The sequence below is a fragment of the Carcharodon carcharias genome, chromosome 17 (genome assembly GCF_017639515.1).
Source record: "Carcharodon carcharias isolate sCarCar2 chromosome 17, sCarCar2.pri, whole genome shotgun sequence".
Taxonomy (NCBI): Eukaryota; Metazoa; Chordata; class Chondrichthyes; order Lamniformes; family Lamnidae; genus Carcharodon; species Carcharodon carcharias.
In genome coordinates this window covers 82415494-82439353 of record NC_054483.1, presented here as the reverse complement: position 1 = coordinate 82439353, position 23860 = coordinate 82415494, and the positions used below count along the sequence as shown (strand labels likewise).

Sequence of the window (23860 nt, the reverse complement as noted above, 5' to 3'; positions counted from 1 at the left end):
GCCCAGTCTCTCCATCATACGACAATCCTGTTATCCCGGGAATCAGTCTGGTGAACCTTTGCTGCACAATTAATGGCCAGCCAGCGTGAAAGGCACCCTGAAACGCTCACCGCTGCTGGGCTGGGGGCGGGAGGAGCACGAGCGTTGAAGTGTGCGAATGCATGGGGGAGCGCGCACTGAAAGCTTCCTGAAGGCACAGAGCCGCCTCAGGGAGCTGAAGAATTTTAAATACAACAATAAACAAATGACATAGAGATGTCCCCACAGGTGACTCAGTCACATGAAGAAGGTCATGTAAAAAAGGATGTTAAAACATTTTTACTGTTTTTTTAGTAACTGTTGGAAACTTCATCCCACCCATGGATGAGGTTTCGTGAAAAATGCAAAGGCTGCCTGGCCTATTCATCTGCCTGCCAACCAAAAGATTGAGCGGGCAGCAAAAAATGCAACTTAATTAATTACTTAAGGGCCTTAATAGGCCTCTTAATTGTTGGCAGGCAGGCAGGCTGCCGCCTCTCATGCGCGCCTGCCGACCGAAAGATCGCGAGAGTGTGTGATGATGATGGAATGCTCAGCTGACGTCATCGCGCACTATTTCACTCCACTTTGGGTCGGGCACGCACCCGCCTGTGGGACGACAAATTCCGCCCATTATATTGGAGCAGGAAGTTACAAAGGGCCATACACAGATTAACTAACCAGTATAGTTATTGCAAATTATTTGTTTATTATTTAAGTGTTTGCCATTGCTTATTGACCATTGTATCTTTTAATCCAGTTTCCCAATCTACCATAATCAACTCACCATTCATATCCACGTAGTTTGCTTTGTTAAGATTTAAGACCCAATTTTGGACTTAACTAAATCTCTCTCAAACTCAATGCTTCTTCAAAGGCTCCTTTACCACCAGATTATTAAGTAACCCTTTCTCATGGCACAAAACTAAATCTAAAATGGCTCATTGTAGATGGAGTACTGTGTGGGAAGGCATGAGTAGTTCAATTTAGATCCAAAAAGACCATTTTCTTTAATATCAGGAAACCAAAGGCAGAATCTTGTTGAGGCGTCAGGGGTCTTGCCAGCTGGCTGGAGAGCCAGCGAGAAACCCACGCCACCTCTTTTCGGAAGGCTTGCTGTACTACAAGCCAGTCAGGCAGTGGTGAGATCACCAGCGGGCCTTCCCCTGGAATCAAAACCCCAGGACAGAAGTCATCTACCGAGAGCTGCCGACCAATCAGAAGCTTGCTGGCCTTGTGCGCAGCACTGTCACTGAGAAAGCCATGCGGGAAGGACAAGAATCTCAGGATTGCAGAGCTGACTCAGACCACAGGGGATTTCTCATGTGGGGGGTCATGGAGAGAGGGATGCAGGGGATTCAGCAGAAAGGGTTGGCTCTCGGTGGGACACCTGCCTTCCCAATGTCCAGTCCCTCGATCAGATATTGAGTGGTGTTGATTGAGGGACCCCACCCTGGAGGTGACAGGCAGGCTGCATGGTTTTAGCTGCCACGTGGGCCACATGGCGACAGGCCCACCTGCCACTGCATTAATACTGGTGGCTGTGAGATGAAGCCCTTAAGCTGGTCATTAATTGGTCACTTAAGGGCCGGTGGGTCAGGATGGGCCTTCATGCTCAGAACTTAATTCTGGTGGAGGTGGGAAGGCAGCAGGGCTGAGGTATGCCATCATTCCACCTAATTAAATGCCCTTCCCTCCTCCTAGCTTGACAGTAGTAGATTCTGCCCAAAGAATTGTGGTGAAGCAAAGGGAACAATAAATGAAAATATGCGCAAACCAAAGTAAGAAACTGAAAAACACTGGGCAGAAATCAACACACCATCGCCCACCAATGAACTGAAACCCGGTCCACAGACAGCATGCCCAAGACCCAGGATGAATTCCCACAATCCCTTTCCCTTAAAGGGGTGGGGAAGGCCTAGTTACAGCTCAGTGGCAGCAGCATAAGCTTTCTTCAGCGAGAGAGGGTAACGGCATCTTTGTCCACATTATGGATGGGATAAAAGCCATGTTTTTCTTTATTACGGGTGCTGATTGGTAGGATTATTTTGTTGAATCAGTGGGGATGGCCATGCTTGTTCTCAGATGGGAGTTTATGAGGTTTGAATGAATATCTGTTAAAGAGATTGGTGGATTAGTAGCCAGATTAATGTTCAACGGGGCAGTTGTGGTGGGAGTTGATTTTGGGATCTCTATTTTCCCCTCCCCTCTCTGTCCACCTCCCCTAATCCAAGCACAAAAGTAGTCCCACCTGTTACACTTACTTTCTTATAAAGACTAACCATTCAGCATTTTTAGCATTCAACAGTATTCATGTTTCACATGCTATGAGCTTCTGAATGAGAACACACCAGCGGTGAGCAAACTATTTCCTCAATTCAGAGCTTTGTACTTACTGGCCAAATGCCACAAAGCTACTCTAGCAACAGGTTTACAGGTATAAAGTTGTCCACTGAGCTTATTTAGACTTAGCCCATTGAGAATGGCAACAAAAGAAGTTTTTTTTTCAAAATCTGTCCCTCAGTGAGCAGATGTTATTTTGAAGCAGACCTGATACATGTGTGATCTCAGTGGGCAAGGCTTCCTGCCTAGAGCACAGTTTCATAAAGTTTTATCCATTAATCCAGTGTCAATCACTTCCAGTGCTTCCCAAAATTCTGCCTAAGCAGAAAACTATCTTTACAATTCCTTTAATTTAACAGTTTTGTTTCCCAATGGTCAACAGAAGAGGTGAGAGATAACATAAAGCTAAAGGAAAAGACATACAAAAGTGCAAGGAGTAGTTTCGACCCAGGGGACTGGGATAGCTATAAAAACAAAACAAGACAAAAAGGATAGTAAGAACTGCAAATAGGAAGTAGAAAAAAGACACATGTGGAATATCAAGATTAACGCAAAAAGTTTTCACAGTTATATTGGAAGAGAAAGGGTAGTCAAGGATAACATGGGCCCTTTAAAAACAGATTAGGGTAATATTGTAAATGAAAATAAGGTAATTACAGGCTTGTTGAACAATTACTTTGGGAAGAGTTTCAAGTGAACAGAGCGAATGGGTTTGGGAGTGGGCAGGTGGTTAGAAGCTCTGACATTGACGGCGTGTTGGGATTCTTGCTTGAACTTGCTGACCTCTGCTTTTAACTCAACTGCGTTCAGCAGTGTGCAAGAAATTCCCTTGCAAGAGTAGTGTCGCCAATTTAAATATTTTAAGGGATAGCTAAGGCTGTTTTAACTGGAGGTTTCAATTTTAACTATGGGACTCCTGAGCTTTGTGGAACTTGCCAGTGGAAGAAAGGTGGAAACTGAGGGTATTGAACAAATGAAAGGCAGAGACAAAAAAAATATTTTAAGTACTGAGACCTCACACTTGCTCCCTCGCCTAGGTGAAAGGCTTTTGCTTACAGAACCTTTTCCAAAAGTGTGCTTTTCCTACTTTTGGGGGTCATTTCCACCACTTTGGAGTTTTGTGCATCTGATTGACACATTCCCTCTCCCAAACATCAGTTCAACTTGGATGCTCTTTATGCAGGTTTACCTGGGACCTCAGATGAGAACCAGGAAGAGCAGCAGCTGGCAGGTGGTGCTACCCCCAACACAGGATCTGTAGACAGGGGGTCAGCTTCCTGGACATGTCCAAACACCAGTGCCACAGGAAACTCAAAGTATCACATTAAGTGATCGCAGACATTTGCAGTCTCCTGATGGAAGATCTGCTGCCATGTGGATCTGGCGGCAATACTTTACCAGTGGCTGTCGAAGTGACCACCACACTCAAAATCTTTGCGCCTGATTCCTTAAAAGTATCTGCAGGAGATATTTGCAAAATTTTGCAATCTTCTGCCCACAAATACATTACACAGATGACAAATGTCATATTTGCCAGGGCTGTCAATTTGATACACTTTTCCACAAATGAAGCCAGTTGGAATGAGCAAGCGCTTGGGTTTGTGGCTCTGGTTGGCTTCCCACAAATCCAGAAGGTCATTGATTAAGCGTGTATGGAAATAAGGGCACCCAAAAGTCTTCATCGGCTGCAAGGGATTCCACTGCATCAATATGCAGCTCACATGCAAGCACCAAAGGATTATCAAGCATGTCTGTGGAGGATCCCCAGGGAGCTACCAGGACGCTTCCATCCTGCATCATATCACCCTTGTTAAGCTCTTTGAATCTCGAATACGAGTTAGCATCGAGCTTCTGGGGGGGGTAATCGGGGGCATGGGGTGTGTAGTTGAGTAGTAGGGTCTAATCAGCTTGAGTCAGGAGTTGACTGGGAGCATCTAAGGGGTAGCTGGGGGTTCGAGTGGGGAGTCACGGTGTCAATTGTATAGATACCAAGGAGTAAGACTAGGATTTTCTGTCTTACATTTCCTGGTTAATTATTCAGGTAAGTAAGTATCAACAGAGTGAACACTCTGGCCGGGATTTTCCGTGTCCGCCGGTATTGGGCATGTTCAGTGGCATGAGTAGACAATATGGCGTGATCATTTTCATGATGGTGTGAAACCAGTTTGCAATCATGCGCTCAATCTGCCAATGGCGGGCTGTGTTTCCCACCATTGGATGTCGGGAACCTCATTGTAATACATCAGCATATCATTATAAGGCCAGCCCGCCGGCCTCAACCCCTCCCCCCCGCCAGCCGCTGGATCGTTCGACCATAGCGGGAAAACACACCGACATATTTCACAACAGCACATAAGTGACGGGCACCTGGCAGGCTGCACTTCACTCAGGACTTCAAGGTTTGTTTGCCTACCTTGCTTCGGTCAGCACTTGCTGTCATCAGCGCCAGTCTTCACAGACAGCACCACATCACTTTTAAGGGGCTCATGGGTAGGTAACTACCTACCAGATTAACCTTATGTGGGTGGCTTTTCTGAGGTTGCAGGGCAAGGTCTTGCTACAGGAAGGGGGAGAAGTAGCCTGAGGCAAGGGAAGAGGCTTCAGGATGAGAGCTGTACTGGGGAAGGAGGGTAACCCAGACTGTGTGTGGGGGACACATGTTGATCTGTGCAAGTGATCTCAAGATGGTGAGGGCTGAGGAGGCAGTCTCTAGAGGAGATGAGGCCAGATGGAGATGTGAGGGTATGTGAGTGAGAATGAGTGGTGATGTCCTTGAGCTGGCAGTGAGTGAGATGTCAGCGAATGTTGATGGGCTTGAGTGTGTGAGTTTAGAGTGATGAGATGGTTGCCATCTCCTGGTGACACGGGTGAGGTCATTCCTCTTTCTACATTGGATGGCCAACCTCTTCTGTGCAGCATTGGCACTGACCACCAATGCCACCTCCTGCCATGCTGGATTGCTGATGCCGCTGCCGGTCCTGCAGCCAGAGCAGGGGTAGGGGACATCACGGCGGGCCTCCACGGCATCCAAATGGCATCCCAGCAACATGCCATTAAACCTTGGGGCTGCAGTCTTTTTGCCTTTCGTGGACATCTTCCATGCAGTAGTCATGGACCAGAAGCCCTGAGATGTGTGCACGACTGCGCTTTAAATATGACGCACTCCACGATGAAGCGGTGAGGTGATAGCATGGTTGGCAAATGAGAAATGGCATGTTTCCCAGGAATGCAGCAGGTTTGGGACAAAATAGCATGAAAACCCACCATTACAGCTGGCGGGTAAAGCATCATTTTGCTCGACCACTACTGCACTTAGTGCAAATCTGGGAAGATTCCACCCTTTGACTCTTTCTCAGAGTCAGAGACCTTTTCGGAGGTGCCCATGAGAATTTCAAACTTCCCAGACAATTCTCAAGGAGTCATTGCATCGACACTTCTGCAGGGTCCCAAAGCACATCTTGCGGTGGGTATGTCTGGTCTCCGATGATCCAGAGACTGGAAGATCTGGGTCAATGTGACCAGGGCATCAGCAGTTGTACACATTGCTGTCTGGGATGGCCTAATTCTGGAACAGTTTATTTAGATTCAACCAGTGCCCCACCTGGTAACCACATTCTAAATCCACTTGGCTCTCCAACCCCCAGTACAAAGCAGTCCTACAATCAGCAAAACATTCCCTGTCACAGAAACCCATTGCTCAACTTTAAGCTTCATTGTATCTTTCATCATAAGTGGGAAGGTCACTTGCTAGGCAGCAGGTAAAAATGGAAAATATGGGAAAGTGGTACAAACCCTAGTTTCAGCAAAGGTGGTAGACAAGCTACTTTTTCTCCTGCTCTGAATGCTGAGATGCTCTTGGCTAACATCCTCTGAGTTTTGGACTCAGACTGCCTCACCTGCATCTGTTCAGGTCAGATTTCACCCTCAGGACAGAGGGCAGCATGTGGGCACTGGCTGAGGAAGGGGCAATAAGTGAGAGGTGGAAGTGTTTTGATCAGAGTACCCACTTCTATGTCCCCTTTCTCCAACTTCTCATAGTCCACCTGTGCTTCTCTGCTAGCAATGAGCTGGAGAGCATATTGCTGCAAATCATTGGGATGCTGAGGGGCAAATGCAGGGTTTTCATCAATCCTGTTTAAGATACCATTCTTAGTGTGCAAGCCTTTCATGGAGGCCAGCACATATTGTTTGACTCTGATGCTCTATTCAGGTAGTTACTCTTTCAATGGCCAAAGACATCATCATGAGGGCCTGACACATCATGGTACTCCTCGAGGTGGACTCCTCCAATCTCCCTCCAAGTGTGAATAGTGTGACGGGAAAATCTGCCAGCACATCACACATTTTTTTGCTGCTGTCCCAGCATTATCCTCTTCATTGACAGCCTCTAAAGCTTCGCATCTGCATTCAGCTCGGTAATGCTTGGAGCAGCCTGCACCCTCTGACAGGACTCTGATGGTTTCCAGCCTAGGATTTTGAATGAAGTAGATGAACAAGTTGCATGTGCTTTAGCCATATTTTTCCAAACTGCTCTCAATTATAGACTGGAAAATTGCAAGCTTAACTTTGTTGTTTTAGCAAGGTGAGGCAGAGCAAACAGGAAATTATAGACCTTTAATCTAATATCTGTTGTGAGGAAACTATTAGAATTTATAATTAGGTGCAGAGCAAAGGAGCACTTAAAGAAATATGAGCTAATTAAGGAAAGCCAACATGGATGTGTAAAGGATAAGTCACGTCTAACAAACCTAATTGATTTTTTAAAGAAAGTAATTAAAGTAGTAACCTTTAGGAATTATAAAATAGAAAATGGCTAAAGTAGAAAGTAACAAGCTGAGAATCCTGGAGTGCTCCATCACACCAATTTTGATATATGGAAACGAGTATTGGACGATCAGTGAGACAATGCAAAGAAGATTTGAGGCTGCGGACTTGTGGTTTCTGAGGCAAATAATGAAGATATCTTGGATGAGTCACACAATCAATGAAGAGATGATAGTAAAACCTGAGATAAAACGAACTCTGCTAACCACATCAGGAAGAGACAATTGAGATTCCTTGGGCACATAATAAGAAATCATGATTTGGAAAGCCTGATGCTGATGGGAAAGATGAATGGTAAATAGGTCGAGGTAGACAAAGAATAATCTTTCTAAAGAGCCTTGTAAACTGGATGAACGTACCACCAACAAAGATGATCCATGCTTCCAGAGCAAGATTAACATGAGGTCTGTGGTCACCAATGCCCTCTTGGGGCATGGTACCTGAAAGAGAGAGAACTAAGGTAGTGGACAAGGAAATATTTTTGAATGTAGATTTTGTGGACTTCCAGAGGTCATTTAATAAGATTCCAGATACAAGACTATTAGATAAAGTTACAGCTCAGGAAATTAAGGTCAAATTATTGACCTGGTTAGGAGATTGGCTAGGCAACAGAAGACATAGAGTAAAGATAATGGCCAAGATTTTCCCCTCAGCGATTTGGGGGCGGAGTCCGCTCGTTGAGGGGAAAATGATGCAGGATGACGTCGGGACGAATCCCCAATGTCATCCCGGTCCATTTAAATCTTCAGGAAGGCGGGCAGACAGCGAAATCAGCTGTCTGCCGGCCAACCTGTCAGGCTCATTAAGATAGTTAAATGCTCTGCCCGGATGAGAAGAAACCAGCTCCCAAGAAGGGAGCCAAGAAAGTCCTAAAGAAACTGGTAGCAAAGGGCGGCAAGAAGCGCCGAAGGTCCAGGAAGGAGAGTTACTCCATCTACATCTAAAAAGTGATGAAGCAAGTTCACCCCGACACTGGCATCTTCTCCTAGGCTAGGAGCATCATGAACTCATTCTTGAACGATATTTTTGAGCGCGTCGCGGGCGAGGCTTCCCACCTGGCCCCTTACAACAAACTGCTGCTGCCCGGGGAACTGGCCGAGCACGCTGTGTCAGAAGGGACAAAGGCGGTGACTAAGTACACCAGCTCCAAGTAAAACCTCACACTGAAAAACACAACCTTAAGGCTGGCGGGCAAGCCAGGCTCCCCAGTGGCCTGTAGATTATTAATGAAACTTCATCCACTGGTGGGATGAAGCCGTTTTGTAAAAATTTAATGAATTTTATGAGTTTGTTATCAACATGTCCATCTCGTGTGACATTGTCACATGAGGGGAACATGCTAATCATTTTAAAATGTCTCTATTTTTTGATTTTACTTAGCTTTCACTAAACTCCCTGAGACAGGACTTTGCCTCAGGGAGCAGGGTGCTCTTTTGCGCACAAGCGCGAAAGAGCACACTTTGACGGTTGGGAATTTCCCCCCCCCCCCGACCACCGGAACAGGAAGCGCATAGCGGCTGCTCGCCACCGAGGCAATGGGGCCCACACACCAGCCAAGGGCTAAATTCTGCCCAATGACTTTGTATGCAAATTGGAAGCAACTGACCAATGGTATTCCACACGGTTCTGTGTTGAGGCCTCAATTATTCATTTTATTTGTTAATGATTTAGATAACACGTCAGGGAGCCATATATCCACACTTGTTCAAGACACAAGCATTGGTGACATAGTAAATAAATAGGAACATAAAATTACAAATGGAACAATGATAGATTAAGTGAGTGGGTTAAACTGTGGCAGATGTATTTCATTGAAAGTAGTAAGTGTGAGGCAATATTGTCCAAGAAGGCGTAGTATAAGGATCTGGCATAGAAAGGGTTAATGTGGGATTGGGTACAGTACCACCCATAGTGTGATGTAAAGGAATGCATAACCCGAGTCTAGAGGGCAGTCTTGCACTGGACAGAGACGTGTGTAGACGTAAGCATGGAAACAGCTCCTAATTTAGACCTGATACTGTATATATGGAGAGGATCTTCCGGTCGGCGAGTGGGGGCAGGGCCAGCTCGCCGACGCATAAAATGACGCGGGATGAAGTCGGGTGAAACTCCCAACGTCACCCTACATCATTTCCATTTTCAGGTCAGCGGGCATGCAGCCGAGTCAGCTGTGCGCCCACCAACCTGTCAAAGGCCTATTGAGGCCATTAATAAACCAATTTAGGTAATTGACAGGGCTGTCTGTCCAACCTTAGGGTTGGCGGGCAAGCCAGGAGCCCTCGCAGGCTTAAGAAAAAGCATGAAACCTCATCCACGGGCAAGATGAGGTTTCATGAGGGTTTTTAAGTATTTAATAAAGGTTTGAGTTAAAGTGATGAACATGTCCCAACTCATGTGATAGTGTCACATGAGGGGACATGTCAGGAAAATTTTTTAAACATTTGTCTTAATTCCGAGGTGATCTCCCTGAGGCAGCGCTTAGCCTCAGGGAGATGAGTGCACTCTTTCGTGCACACGCGCAAAAGAGCGCACTCCCAGCTGAGGGAATCCCCTGCCGCCTGCACAAGGATTGCACAGCACTTCCTGGTGGACGTCATGCTGGGCGGGCCTTAATTGGCCCGCCCATGTAAAATGGCGGCACACCCCCGATTGGGGGCGCCGATCGGAGGCGCGCCTGCCCTCTCCCGCTCCTGCACTTCCCCCCTAATGGGGGTGGGGGGGGATTTTTCCCTATGTATATAGTTACACTTAAACTATACATGACCCAGAAGCTCTTCATGAGACCTGCTAAATTATACATCACATCTTACAACAGAAGGAGTTGATCTAAGTATTATTTAAATGGTGAAAAACTAGGAACAGTGGCGGTCCAAAGAGGTTTAGGGGTCCATGAACACTTTGATCACTAAACTGTAGCTTCTATAACTAGAGAGCTAAAATATAAAGGATAGGAAGTTTTGTTACAGCCGTACAAAGCCCTAGTTAAGCCACATCTGGACACTGCACCATAAAAAGGATATATTGTCCTTGTAAGGAGTGCAGTGCAGATTCACTATAATGCTACCGGGGCTCCAGGGTTATATTATGAGGAGAGATTACATAAACAAGACTCGTATTCTGTGGAATATAGATTTGAGAAAGATTTTTAGGGTTTTGGAAGGAATTGATAGCATAGATAAAGAGATCCTTTCTTTGCTGGTGTGAAAGAAGTATGGAACTCTCTCCCACAAAAGGCAGTAAATGCTGGATTAATAGTTTTATGTCTGGGATTGATAGATTTTGTTAGCCAAGAGCATTAAGGGATGTGGAGCTAAAAAGGGTAGATAGGGTTTGGATACAGATCAGTCAAGATTGCATTGAATAGTGGAACAGGCTCAAGGTGCTGAATGGCCTGCCCCTGTTCCTATGTTGCCATGACAATGGAAAATGAATGTAGATGCTCAGTCGAACTGAAGACTCTCAGTAGAAAGATATTCAGGTATTCATTTACTGATTTATACTGTAAATGAAATGTAATCTCTTGTTATCATTTTATTTGATTTTTGGACTTTTTGAGATGACATTATATTATTTCTGAAGTACAAACTTTGAAATTTGTACAAATGTTATTCTCTAATTTTACCAGGATCATTCAGACAATCCTCTTGGAGCAGCGGTAACAATGGCCCATGAGTTGGGCCACAACTTTGGCATGAACCATGATACTCCTGAGCGTGGCTGCACCTGCAAGGCATCACCTGAGAAAGGAGGCTGCATCATGACACCATCTACAGGGTAAGCAGGATTACTGTGAAGTAGCATAATGAATGTGATTGTCCGCCTTTGCCATTGAAGCTTGGAAGTCATCCAAGGAAATGTTCCAAAGCTGAAGAAAAATAAATAAGACTACAAAGGCAGAATTTTCTGGGTGATGTGTGGGGGGACGGGCCCTGCATGTCAGTGTGTAAAATGATATGTGGTGACATTGTGCGAGCGTCCCGACATAACCGCGCACCATCAGGATGAAGTTCGACTCACGCCCGCCATTAATTAACGGGCTAGTTAAGGCCCTTAAATCGGCAATCAACGCCAATTTTCAGGCGCCCGTGCGATCTTCGGCTCGGCTCATGGGTGCAACAGGCAGGCGGGTAAACGATTTTTTAATAAAACTCAACCACAAGCGGGATAAGAGGGCTCAGTGGGGTTGTCAATCTGGTCTGTGAGTATTTATTGCAGGAAGTTTTTTAAACTTGCCTGTGTGATCTGTAGCAGTTCAGAACGAATTCCAGCAGCTTTCTCTGTACTTTTAACCTTCAGGTCAGCACTCTTCAGTCAGGAATCTTTATCGAGCCTGCAGCTTTCCCTTTAGCCTGGGTAAGGGTTTTGACATGTCCACTGGAGGCAGCTCCTCTGAGGAAGGGAGGGCTAGAATAAGGAGGAGGCCAGGAGAGCACAATCAGCCTCCAGGGGAGCCACCTTTGGGAGGCCAGGCGCAGGCACAAGGGGTGCTGGGCCAAGAGGTAGTCCAAGGTGGAAGGGACCGCAGAAGACGCCACTATCTTGCTGCCAGGGTACACAGGGGGTGAAGCAGCTACCTCAATATGACTGAGGTGCAGTGCCGAAGGAGGCTCTGACTGTCAAGGGAGACAGCCAACTACATCTGTCAGATGATTGGCCCTGAGATCTCTCCTAACTGTGTTGGCGGATACTCCATGCCAGCAGTTCTGAAGGTCACAACTGCCCTCAACTTCTATGCTTCTGGCTCCGTCCAGGGCTCGGTTGGTGATTTTTGCGGTGTCTCCCAATCAGTTGTCCACACTTGCGTCAAGCAAGTCACAGATGCTCTATTCAGACGGGCATTGACCTTCATCCACTTCCGTTGGGACCAGGCAAGTCAGACACAGCGAGCCAGAGACTTTGCGGCCATTGCTGGCTTCCCCCGCGTCCAGGGTGCTATAGACTGCACACCAGGTGAGTCTGGTGCCTTCGTCAACAGGAAGGGCTTCCACTTCATGAACATGCAGATAGTGTGTGACCACAGGATGCAGATTCTACAAATCTGTGCAAGGTACCCAGGCAGCTCCCACAACGCCTACGTCTTCAGACGCTCCCAGGTGCCGGAGCTCTTAAGTGCTCCGGCTCGGCTGGATGGTTGGCTACTGGGTGATGACACCTCTCCGCTATCCAAGAACAGAAGCTGAGCAGTGGTACAATAGGAACCAAGCTCCACAAGGGCTGTGGTGGAGAGAGCCATCGGCCTTCTCAAGAAGGGCTTCTGATGCCTGGACCGCTCAGGGGCACACTCCAGTACCCCCTGGATCATGTCTCTGTGATAGTGGTAGCATACTGTGCTTTGCACAATCTTGCCCTGGAAAGGGGGGACGCAGTGGCTGGAGATGAACACGGTGAGTCCAGCAGTGATTCGGAGGATGAGGAAGCACAGGGCGATGATGAGGGGCTGAACACTGACCCAGAACTACACCAAGGAGGCAGGGACACACGGGAGACTTTAATCCAATGAACCTTCAGCTAACTCCACACATATGGATCAGGAAGACCAGCCTGGCCTGGCGCTTCCATACTCGGCACTTAAGTGCTACACCTGCCACTTCATCAGCTGCAAATATGGGTTTTGGCCATAAACCTCAATGTCCACTCAAAAAGTCATGACATGTATGTAAAACATACAAATGCAGCATAAAGGAGCCACCCTCAGCCATGGTAACACATCTGGATTTAATTTTATCCAACATATGGTCCAACAAAATGAAAGCAAAACGTTTTTACAACAGCAAGAAATAATATTTCCCTAATCTTGGGCCAACACAAAAGCACCAGTGAGAAACCCATGGAGTGCCTAAGGTTCCTTATGCTTACGTTTACGGGTGCTACGTCTTGGTGCCACCCCATCGTTCATTGTGGTATCGGAGACAGCCTGCTGACTCTGCTGTCCTCTTGTCCTCGATGACCTAGGCAGCCGTCCTCTGGCCCGTGGAGCCTGTGCTGGCCATACCTGGGAGGGATCTACCAGTTCCACAGCTGGCATCTCCCCAGACGTCGCAACCTGACCTGATGAAGCGGTCACTGGGAGAGGGGTGGAGCAACTGTTGTCCTCGTCCGGAGCGCTGTGAGAGGAGCCCGCAAATACGACAGGCAGCTGCTCCGCTGAAGTGAGGTTGCCCCGGACCTCCCTGCTCACCGTGGATGGATGGGCAATGAGCTGGGAAGCTTGAAGCCCACACCATCTCCCACACTGGCAGTGAGGGCTTGCAGGTCCGAGCATAACCCCAGGAGAAGCTGCTTGTTCTCCTGGAAGCCCCTCTCCACGAGAGTCGCCACTCTCTCCATGGAGGAAGCATGACGCTTTGACATGAGGCTCATGGCATCACTGACACCAAGTGAAGCATAGTCTCATGCAACACTCCCAGATGCTCCCGCACACCCGGCCGCATTTCCTGCAGCTGCTGCATCATAGACAACCCCAGAGGCACATCATCATGCACCGACTCAGCATGTGCCTGGTCCCCTGCAGTCCTCTGACTGCTGGCACCATTGGCACTCTCTGTCTCTGCCATCTCCTCCAGCGATTGTGAAGTGCCCTCTCCTCTGTGTCCCAGGACATTAGCCGATGTTGCAATGCCCACTGATTTGCTATTATCTGCACTGGTGCCTGCCTCGCAGAAATGGTGGGACACAGATGACAGTTGAGGGCCCTCAGGTGTGAGAGGGGGCACCTGCAATCGAGCCTGGTCATCAGCTTCTGATGATGCTGAAAATAACAACAAGGACAGTGGATCAGTTAGGGTGCACACAGTGACACACTTCATCCCTTTCCCCCAGGCTCATTATGTGCTCAACCTTCCAGAACCTATGGAGATGAATATTGGTGGGGTGGCAAATAGTCAGGAGGAGGCCCAAACATTATAGGCAGGTACAGACAGGCTGGTCAGATGGCCTAATGAATGCCAAATGGAATGTTATGTGGATAAGCGTGAGGTGATGCACTCGGGCAGGAGAAACAAGTTACGGGAATACATGAGGAATGGTAGGACCGTGGAAAGTAAGGAGGATCAGAGGTACCTTGCTGGGCATGTCGACAGGCCCATTAAGGTAGCGGGACAGGTACATAAGGCGTTTAAGAAGGTAAATGCCAGACTTGCCTTTATTAGCCGAGGAATAGAATATAGGAACAGGGAGGCCATGTTGCAAGTGCAGAAAATGCTGCCGAGGCCACAGCTATAGTTCTGCTTGCAGTTGTGATCAGCGCTTCACGGGAGGGATGTGATTGGAGTGGAGCAAGTGCAGAGGTCGCTGACCAGGGTGCATGCTGGGCTGGAGAGTTGGAGTTATGAGGACACATAGCATAGACTGGGGATATTTGCTCTGGAGCAGAGGAGATTGAGGGGTGACATTATTGAGCTTTATAACATTATGAGGGGCATAGATAGGGTCGACAGAGAGGAACTTTTGCCCTTGGTGGAGGGATGAGTAACCTGGTGGCATTGATTTAAGGTAAGGGTTATGAAGTTGACAGGTGAGGTGATGAGGAACTTTTGCACACAGTAATGTGGGACGCACTGCCTGAAAGGGTGGTGGATGCAGAAACCCTCCTAACATGTAACAGGTATTTGGATGTGCAGTTGCGATGCCATGGCATACAAGGCCATTGGGGTAGTGATCAGAAATGGGATAAGGCGACTTTGGAAGGTGCTTGACAAGCGCATCTTCGAAGGGCCGAGGGACCTTTGTCTCTGACCCACACCCCTGACTCTATCAGTCTGTGAATGAGCAATGTTGCAACAATAATGATTCCAACAATCATCAGTGTTTTGGATCGTGGGAAGACAGAGCAGATGTCACTGTGGACCTCAAATACCTGGCCACTCTACCCCAGCCTCGTTGACACCTGTGGACCTGGGCACATGGCGCCTCTCAAGCTCCAGTGCTTCCTGCTCAAAATGGATAAAATCAGCAACCGGGCCTGGCCACCTCCAGTCCGCAAACCCTCAGAGGCATTGTGAGCATTTTTCTCCTGAAAGAAGAGAAGACCATTCACTGGGGCTAATCGCACATGTGCTCTGCACATGCACGCCACATCCCAACCACAGTGGCCCATCTCAGGCCTCCAGTGCCTCCTTTGCATGCTACTGGTGACCGGTCGCAAAAATATAGTACGACTGTTCCTAACTGCCCCCTCCCCCCCAACAGCCACCTTGGATACATTCTGCATCCATCACTTTAAGAAACACACGGTCTTAGCTCCCATGGCAAGGAGGCGCAACTAGATGTGGCACCAAGGACAGCAGATGGCTCTTGGCTACGAGACCTTGAGGCTCCCCTTCCACAATCTCATCATCTTGAATGGGACATGTGTTGGAGTTCTGAGTATGCGCCTAGCTGCATCTCCTGCAGGTTGCCCCCAGTCATGTGCGACTAAGAACAACACATGGTGCAGGGGAGAACCCATCTCCTCATGAACCATTGAGGCTGATGTAAGCATGCTTACTATCTGCTTGCCCATCCAGCATACGAGAAATGGCCAACAGAATGCAGTCACGACAGAAAGACTTGAGGAGTGGTGGGGGGTGGCCTCAAAGGCTAAGGCTACCTGCTAGGTTAAATGCCCAACACCAACATGGTACTCACCCTTCCAGAGCGCAACAAATTGTTGAAGCGCTTATGGCACTGGATCTAGGTGTGCCATAACTGTTCTGCAAACAGTTGCTAAATAATGGACAAAAGCAAACCAGGATGAATCCGTCTGTCTTTGTCTTTCGCCTCCTGCAAAGACTCTGACCTTCATTGTCATCTCCCATTGATGTCACAGCTATAAGACCATAAGACGTGGGAGCAGAAGTAGACCATTCGGTCCTTCGAGTCTGCTCTGCCATTCAGTGAGAACATGACTGATCTGATAATCCTCAACGCCACTTTCCTGCCCATAACCCTTGATTCCCTTACTGATTAAAAATCTGTCTACCTCAGCCTTGAATATACTCAGCGCCCCAGCCTCCACAGCCCTCTGTGGTAAAGAATTCCACAGATTTACTACCCTCTGAGAGAAGAAATTCCTCCTCATCTCTGTTTTAAATGGGCGACCCCTTACTCTGAGATTATGTCCTCTGATCCTAGACTCTCCCACAAGGGGAAACAACCTCTCAGCATCTACCCTGTCAAGCCCCTTAAGAACCTTATATGTTTCAATAAGGTCACCTCTCATTCTTCTAAACTCCAATGTATACAGACCCAACCTACTCAACCTCTCCTCATCAGAAAATCTCTCCATACCGGAGATCAACCTAGTGAACCTTCTCTGCCTCCAATGTCAGTATATCCTTCCTTAGATAAGGGACCAAAACTGCTCACAATATTTCTAGGTATGGTCTACCTAGTGCCTTGTGTAGTTTTGGCAAGACTTCCCTATTTTTATACTTCATTCCCTTTGAAATAAAGGGTAACATTCCATTTGCCTTCTCTATTACCTGCTGAACTTGTATGCTAGCTTTTTGGGATTCATGCATGAAAACCCCAAACCACTCTGTGCTACAGCTTTCTGCAGTCTTTCTCCATTCAAATAATATTCAGCTCTTCTGTTCTTCCTGCCAAAGTATATAACCTCACATTTTCCCACATTATGTTCCATCTACCAAGTTTTTGCCCACTCACTTAACCTGTCCATATCCCTCTGTAAACTCCTCGTGTCATCCTCACCACTTGCCCACCCACCTATTTTGTGTCATCCACAAACTTGGCGATAGTACATTCACTTCCCTCATCCAATTCATTAATATATAATTAATTGTGGCCTCACTGATCCCTGTGGTATTCCACTAGTTGCAGGTAGCCACCCTGAAAATGCTCCCCTTATCCAAACTCTCTCAGCGGGATTTTCTGCACATGCCTGTCGCTGCAATCTTCTGGTTCCACCGCAAGTCAGTGGATCTCTGGTGGGACGCCACCTCGTCCACAGCGGGACCCGCCCGCAACAGGGCTGGAAAATCCTGGCCTCTGTCTTCTATCAGTTAGCCAATTCTCTATCCAAGCTAATATACTACCGCCAACACCATGGGTTCTTATCTATTAAGTAGCCTTATATGCGGCACCTTATCAAACACCTTTTGGAAATCCAAATATATAGTACCTACTGGTTCCCCTTTATCTATCCTGCCTGTTACTTCCTCAAAGAATGCTAATAAATTTGTCAGGCCTGATTTCCACTTCATGAAGCCATGCTAACTCTGCTTGATTATATTATGCATGTCTAAATGCTTTGCTATTACATCCTTTATAATAGATTCTAACATTTTCCCAATAATGGATGTTAAGCCAACAGGCCTAATGTTACCTGTTTTTTGTCTCCCTCCCTTTTTGAATAAGGGTGTTACATTGGCAGTTTTCCAATCCTTTGGAACTTTTCCAGAATCTAAAGATTCATGGAAGATTACTACCAGTGCATCCATTATCTCTGTAGGTACTTCCTTTAACATCCTGGGATGCAACACATCAGGTCCAGGGGACTTATCGGCCTTTAGCCCCATTAGTTTCCCTAGTTCTTTTTCTCTAATGATAGTTATTATATTTATTTCCTCCCCCTCCACCCCACCTTTTGCCCCTTCATTATTTAGTAGTTTTGGAATGCTACTAGTGTCTTCCAACGTGAAGATTGATGTAAAGTATTTATTTAACTCCTCTGCCTGGTTCCCCATTATTATTTCCCCAGCCTTGTTCTCTAATGGGCCTATGTTCACTTTGGCATCTCTCTTCCTGTTTATATATTTAAAGAAGCTCTAACTGTCAATTTTTATATTACTTGCTAGTTTACCCTCAAAATTTATTTTCTCCCTCTTTATTTTTTTGGTCATCTTTTGTTGATTTTTAAAACTTTCCCAGTCCTCTGGTTTACCACTAATCTTTGCCATATTGTATGTTTTTTCTATCATTTTGATACTATCCTTAACTTCCTTGGTTAACCATGGTTGGTTTATCCCCTTCCTAGAATCTTTCTTCCTCATTGGGATATCCTTTTGTTGTGAGTCATGAACTATTTCCTTAAACGTCTGCATTGTTCATCAACTGCCTTTTCTGTTAAGCTCCTTTCCCAATCCACTGCAGCCAACTCTGCCCTCATTCCTTTGTAATTACCCTTATTTAAGTTTAGCTCTGTTATTTCCGACTCAAGTTTCTCACTCTCAAACTGAATGCTAAATTCTACCATGTTGTTATCATTGTTTCCTAGGGGATCTTTTACTCTGAGATCAGTTATTAAACTTGCTTTATTACATATTTCCAGATCCAAAATAGCCCAATCCCTGGTTGGATCCACAACATATTGTTTTAGGAAACTGTCCCAAATACATTCTATGAATTCTTGCTCTGCCAATTTGATTTTCCCTATCTACATGAAGATTAAAGTCACCCATGATTAATATACTGCCTATTTTACATACCCTCATTATCTCCTGATTTATTCTCTGTCCTACAGTATAGCTACTGTTTAGGGGGCCTATAGACTACTTCCACTAGTGTCTTCTTCCCCTTGTTATTTCTGACCTCCACCCATGTAGATCCTACATCTTCCAATCCAAGATAATTTATTGCTACCCCATCACTCTTTCCTTCCTGCCTGTCCTTCCGAAAACTCACATACCCCTGAATATTTAGTTCCCAGCTTTGATCTCCTTGTAACTATGTCTCCATAATGGCTATAAGATACCCATTAACCTGTATTTGTGCCGTTAATTCATTTATTTTGTTCTAAGTACTATGTGCATTTAAGTAAAGAACCATTAATTTTGCCTTTTGACCATTTTTCCCCCCTTTGACCCTATTTGCTGCTATTTTTAATGTTTGTACGCTCTATCCCTTCCTGTCACACTCTGGGTATCATTACCTAAATAGCTGTCCTGCAATGTTGCCATATCCTTTTGCCTTGTAAGCCTGTGTATCCCCTCTCCAGAACCACTCCCCACCCCCCGCCCCAAATTTAGTTTAAAGCCCTCTCTACAGCCCAAGTAATTTGATTTGCCAAAACACTGGTCCCAGCACAGTTCAAGTGAAGCCCATCAAGTGAAGCTCAGTAGTAAATTTATTGGAAGAAGACGAAAGACTGCTTTGTACCACAAAATGTAACAATATGCAGTGTACCTCACCACTGTATTTAAGTGTGTTTAGGATTGGGAGTTTAGTACATTTATGGGGAATGATTTCAAAAGGTTAACTAAGTGGAGTGGAGTCCATGTTGGGGGTGTATTGAATATGGCCTCTTCTGTGAGTATGAATTTGGGGTGGATTGCACAAGGCACCTGCAATTTCTTTAGAAATGCTAATCATTTTCATCATGGAAATCTTTGACACATTTACAGTCTTGCTACACATTAAAGATAATTTTAACCTAACTCGCCGGGCGGGAAATGGAAAGGTCAACCATCTGTTTTATACCCTGTCTGATTTTGTTGGGCTTAAAATGGGTGGTTGACACAAACCCACCCATGTCCCCTCAGTGAGTCGGGTTAAAATTAGCCCCATGGTGACCAGAACAATCCTTTTCCCATTAACAGAGAAGAGTTGACTTTATTTTGCATCTACTCTAGTCTATACCTGATTGTTTCATTCACAGCATTGATACGTCTCACCTTTACAACTGAATAAGAAATTATCAGGAAAAAAGTTGGAAGTTGGCATTAATAGATAAAATCGACTTTTAAGTCATTGGATTGAATGGAAAGTACAACCACGATGAAGTTTTAGTATGTTGGTGGCTTGTACATATTATCACCAACTCACAACAGACACATTCCAGACAACAGCTGCCAGTATTGTTGATATTATTTTATCATTAAAACTTAGATTACTATACCAGACTAATGTTCAAAGATTATGGCTCAGCATGGCCATGTCACAGACTTGAAATTGCCAAATGGAATTAATTATGTGCTGTCTTCCTAATGGGACCAACCACGTAACCTATAATTTTCTTTTGTCACCACACTGCAGTTCATTATAAAATGGCTTAGTCAGTAGAGGAAAACTTGGATTACTGCACATTACTGTTTTCCCAGTAAACATTTCATGAATAAAGATCGACCTTGCTTTTTGTTGGAAACACTCATGCTGAGTTTGAAACTGTGCTTATGAAGAAAATAAGCAGTAAGAGGAACATCATGCTTAACTTCTCTCTGATATATTGCTTGTGACAAGACTTGTGTGGTTTTGCCAGCAGTGCATGACTTGGTGAAATACAAGTAGAAATATCAGTTATACCCAGGAGGCTTTCTGCTGTAATATGTGCCCATGGGTCTCTATTACTTTTCAGAAGTAAACTGTCCCAAGTGTTAACATTTGAGCTTGTTTCAACATTTTAATCTCAAATTATGCTGTCCAAAGGACTAGGATGTTGCAGATTCTATGCTAAAACCTGCTTTACTAAACATTGCTGTTTTAATATTTTAAGCATGTCTGGAGCATGAGATTTGTGAGCAGGAACAACAACAGCTTGAATTTATATAGCTCCTTTAACATAGTAAAGTATTCCAAGGCACTTCACAAAGGCAATCTAAAGCAAAATTTGACACCGAGCCATGTAAATAGGCATCAGGGCAGATGACCAAAAGTTTGATCAAAGATTTAAGAAACATCTTAAAGAACAAAGGAGAGGAAGAAAGGCAGAAATTTTAGGGATGGAATTCTAAAGTTTAGGGTCTTAGGAGCTGAAGGCATGGCCACCAGTGATGGAGCGATTAAAATCAAGGACATTAAAGAGGCCAGAATTAGAGGTGCTGATATTTCAGATGGTTGTAAAACTGGAAGAGATTATAGAGGTGGGGAGGGTTAGGCCATAGAGGGACCTGAGAACTTGTGGGAGACACGTTCAAATCTACTCACAGACCTCTAATGGGTCACAGACTCCTGACTGAGAACTCTGAAGTACCCACAGTGTCAGTATCTGAGCTGGCGGCTATGAGCCTGAGTGACAATATTTCTTTATCATCACTATCTTCCTGCTCTTTCACTTCCTTCTCCACCGCCACTGCCAGACCATGTTGCAGACTTAGGCATCTCTCTTTCTAGAGCACTCCCTCAAAGTGGAAGGATGCTTGCCAAGGAGCCTGTGACTAGAGCTTGCACATGGAAACTTTTAACTCCGGGAAGCTGTTGCGCTGCCGCTACCACATGGTTCTGGTTAACCAAGAAACTCTCTCGCTCTTCCCGCCTGCCACAAGGGTAGGATTTTGGTGAGGGGAGGTGGGGAAAGCAAGATATGCATGCTTACACTATCTGTAGCTTGTAACTCAGAAACATTTGTGGGAGGTGAGAAGGTTTAAGCATATTGTCACTATCAGTAGTTCTGATACTGGCTGCAGTCTCAGTCATGATCACTCCAATAATGGCGAGCACCATCCAAGACATTAAGGACATGGAGCTATGTTATGCACTACCTTGTCCTGTAAGATAGAGTGAAGTATGTTAAGGAGTGTGGTGTTTGGGTGATGTGGCTGTCATGATTGAATAGCTGGCAGTGTGTGTAAGCTATAAAATGTGGGTGTGAGACTTACAGCAGTGCTTCAAGTGTGAGGCTGAGGTGAAGCTATAAATGTTGTGTATGAATTGTGATTGCTAGAGATTGTTGGCGGGTGTGTGATAGGCATGTGATGCATTGAGCAGTGTGTGATGCTAGTGTTGCATCGATGGGATTTGGCATTTGAAGATGACCATTCTTGTAAGGTCATTAAACTTCTTACAGCAGTGTATCCTGATCCTTGGGGCTAGACTCCTGGCATTGACCGCCACAGTTATCAGCTTTGTGAAGTTTGTCTGGAGGGCCTGACCACCGGGCCCCCCCTGCCCCTCCCCCGACTACTGTGACTAGAGGATCTCTCTCCTCCTGTCCACCTCCTCCATCAAGGCATCCAGTGAAGCTTCAAGGAGCCTTGGAAACATGTTCTTTTCCCTTTAGCACCATGCTTTTGCTTCCTCACTCTCTCTTCTGCAATGAGTTACAGCACCTGCTCCAGCTAGAATGCACCTTTAAGAAGTTTGTAGGCTGGCTATAGTAGTGCAGATAAGCTTTAAGTGGTGCTAATATCGCAAAATCTTGGGCCCTCTGCTGAGGCATGTAGCCACACAGCAGCATGTTTAGCTATGTGTTACAAAGATACACTATATAGAATATTAATTTGTAATGTCACCTACTGGACATAGACATTGAACTTTTTGAAAAGAACCTTTTGTGCTAAACAAAGGACACCAGCCTACTAAATTGCATTTGTGAGGACTGCAAGCTATTTTATGGAGGCAGAGTCCATGGAGCTCTCAGAGACAGCAGCTAAGATAAGGCCCAGAATGAAACCAGAGGGAGGTCACGTGACCCAGCTCTTGGGTGTGAAATATACTGGATTTGAACTAACAGACAGGAGACTGCCATAGCGATGGTAGTGGCAACAGCCTTTTTTTCCCTCTCTCTGAAACCTCCCTCAACAAAGCTGAGTTCTGTTTGTGGTTTGTTAACCCACCTGAAGACCTCATTGCTGCAAACCGAGTTCTTAAAAGAGAATTCCAATTCAACATCACTATCTTCAAGAAAAAAGAGAATCAATCAGCCATGACTGCAGAGAGACTGCTTCAGTGAGAAACCAGAGTACTAGCAGCCAACATGGAAAGTGGCTCTCTAGTTATGAACAAGCATTTGGACAATTGCAAATAATTTTTTTTTAACTTGGCCAAGTTTTAACATCTAATACTCTGTAAAGTTTATTTTTTTTTGTGCATGCCTGAAGAAGTTGAGTGTGTTTTTGCATTAGTAGGAAGTTGGACATATTTGTACTTTTCAAATCTTTTTGTTAATGATTTCAGTATCTTCACCTAAGTGAGTTTTAGTAATAAAGCTAACTCCTTACTTGGCAACTCATGGAACCTGGCTGACTTAATCCTTACACCAAACTATTCACAGTTAAGGACAGATTGAATTGGCAATATCATACCTTTTTTAAAATTCAAACTTTGTTATAACCAACCCAAAGTGGGACAAAGAGAGGAGTGAGCTCACCCCTCCTAAATTGGTCGTAACAACTGACTACATGCACCTATCATGCAAATAAGCAGGCAGCATGAAGTGTGATTTAATTACGCATTGCAAATATCTGTGTCCTTTTTCCAGCCCTGTCTAATTTCACAGCCATTATTTCTTGAATAAATATGCTAAATTTATATATATATAACCAAACAATAGCATTTTACAGTGTTCCCATCCATCACACATTTCTGTGAGAATATGGGTAAATAGCATTGCTTGTCTCTGTAGACTTAGATGACATGTGAAAGAACAAACGGGAAGTAGCAATCTGTAGAACTGCAACTTTCATTCTGGTGCAAAGGTCTGTTCTGTCATCTTCAATCCAAGGCCATTGAATATTACATTAACACACACACATGCTTTGAAAATTTGGCATGTCAGTGGTTTTCTCCATTTATCAACTGCAGGGGATGTAATGTTTCTGTTTACCAAATTTAAACACAGCCAATTTATCTTGTTTTTTATCAGTAGGTTTCCTGCAGATGCAGATGTAATTACTTGCCAACACGCAACCGTGCTCCAATCTCATTGTTTTTTTGCATTAACTCTTTTTTGTGTTCAAAGATTTCTAAATTGTCAGCAGCAGGAATAGTGTCACATTCAAACACACAACTTGTATCTTTCAGC

General features: G+C 45.4%; 1 protein-coding gene across 3 annotated transcripts in view; it reads left to right on the top strand.

The window, feature by feature from the left end:
• Positions 1 to 23860, top strand: part of LOC121290177 (disintegrin and metalloproteinase domain-containing protein 12-like) — a 450435-nt gene that overhangs the window by 342004 nt on the left and 84571 nt on the right. For all 3 annotated transcript variants that reach the window (XM_041210433.1, XM_041210431.1, XM_041210430.1), the window contains exon 11: positions 10811 to 10959. In XM_041210433.1, the coding sequence (XP_041066367.1) occupies positions 10811 to 10959 (149 nt within the window). The remainder of the gene's footprint in view (positions 1 to 10810; positions 10960 to 23860) is intronic.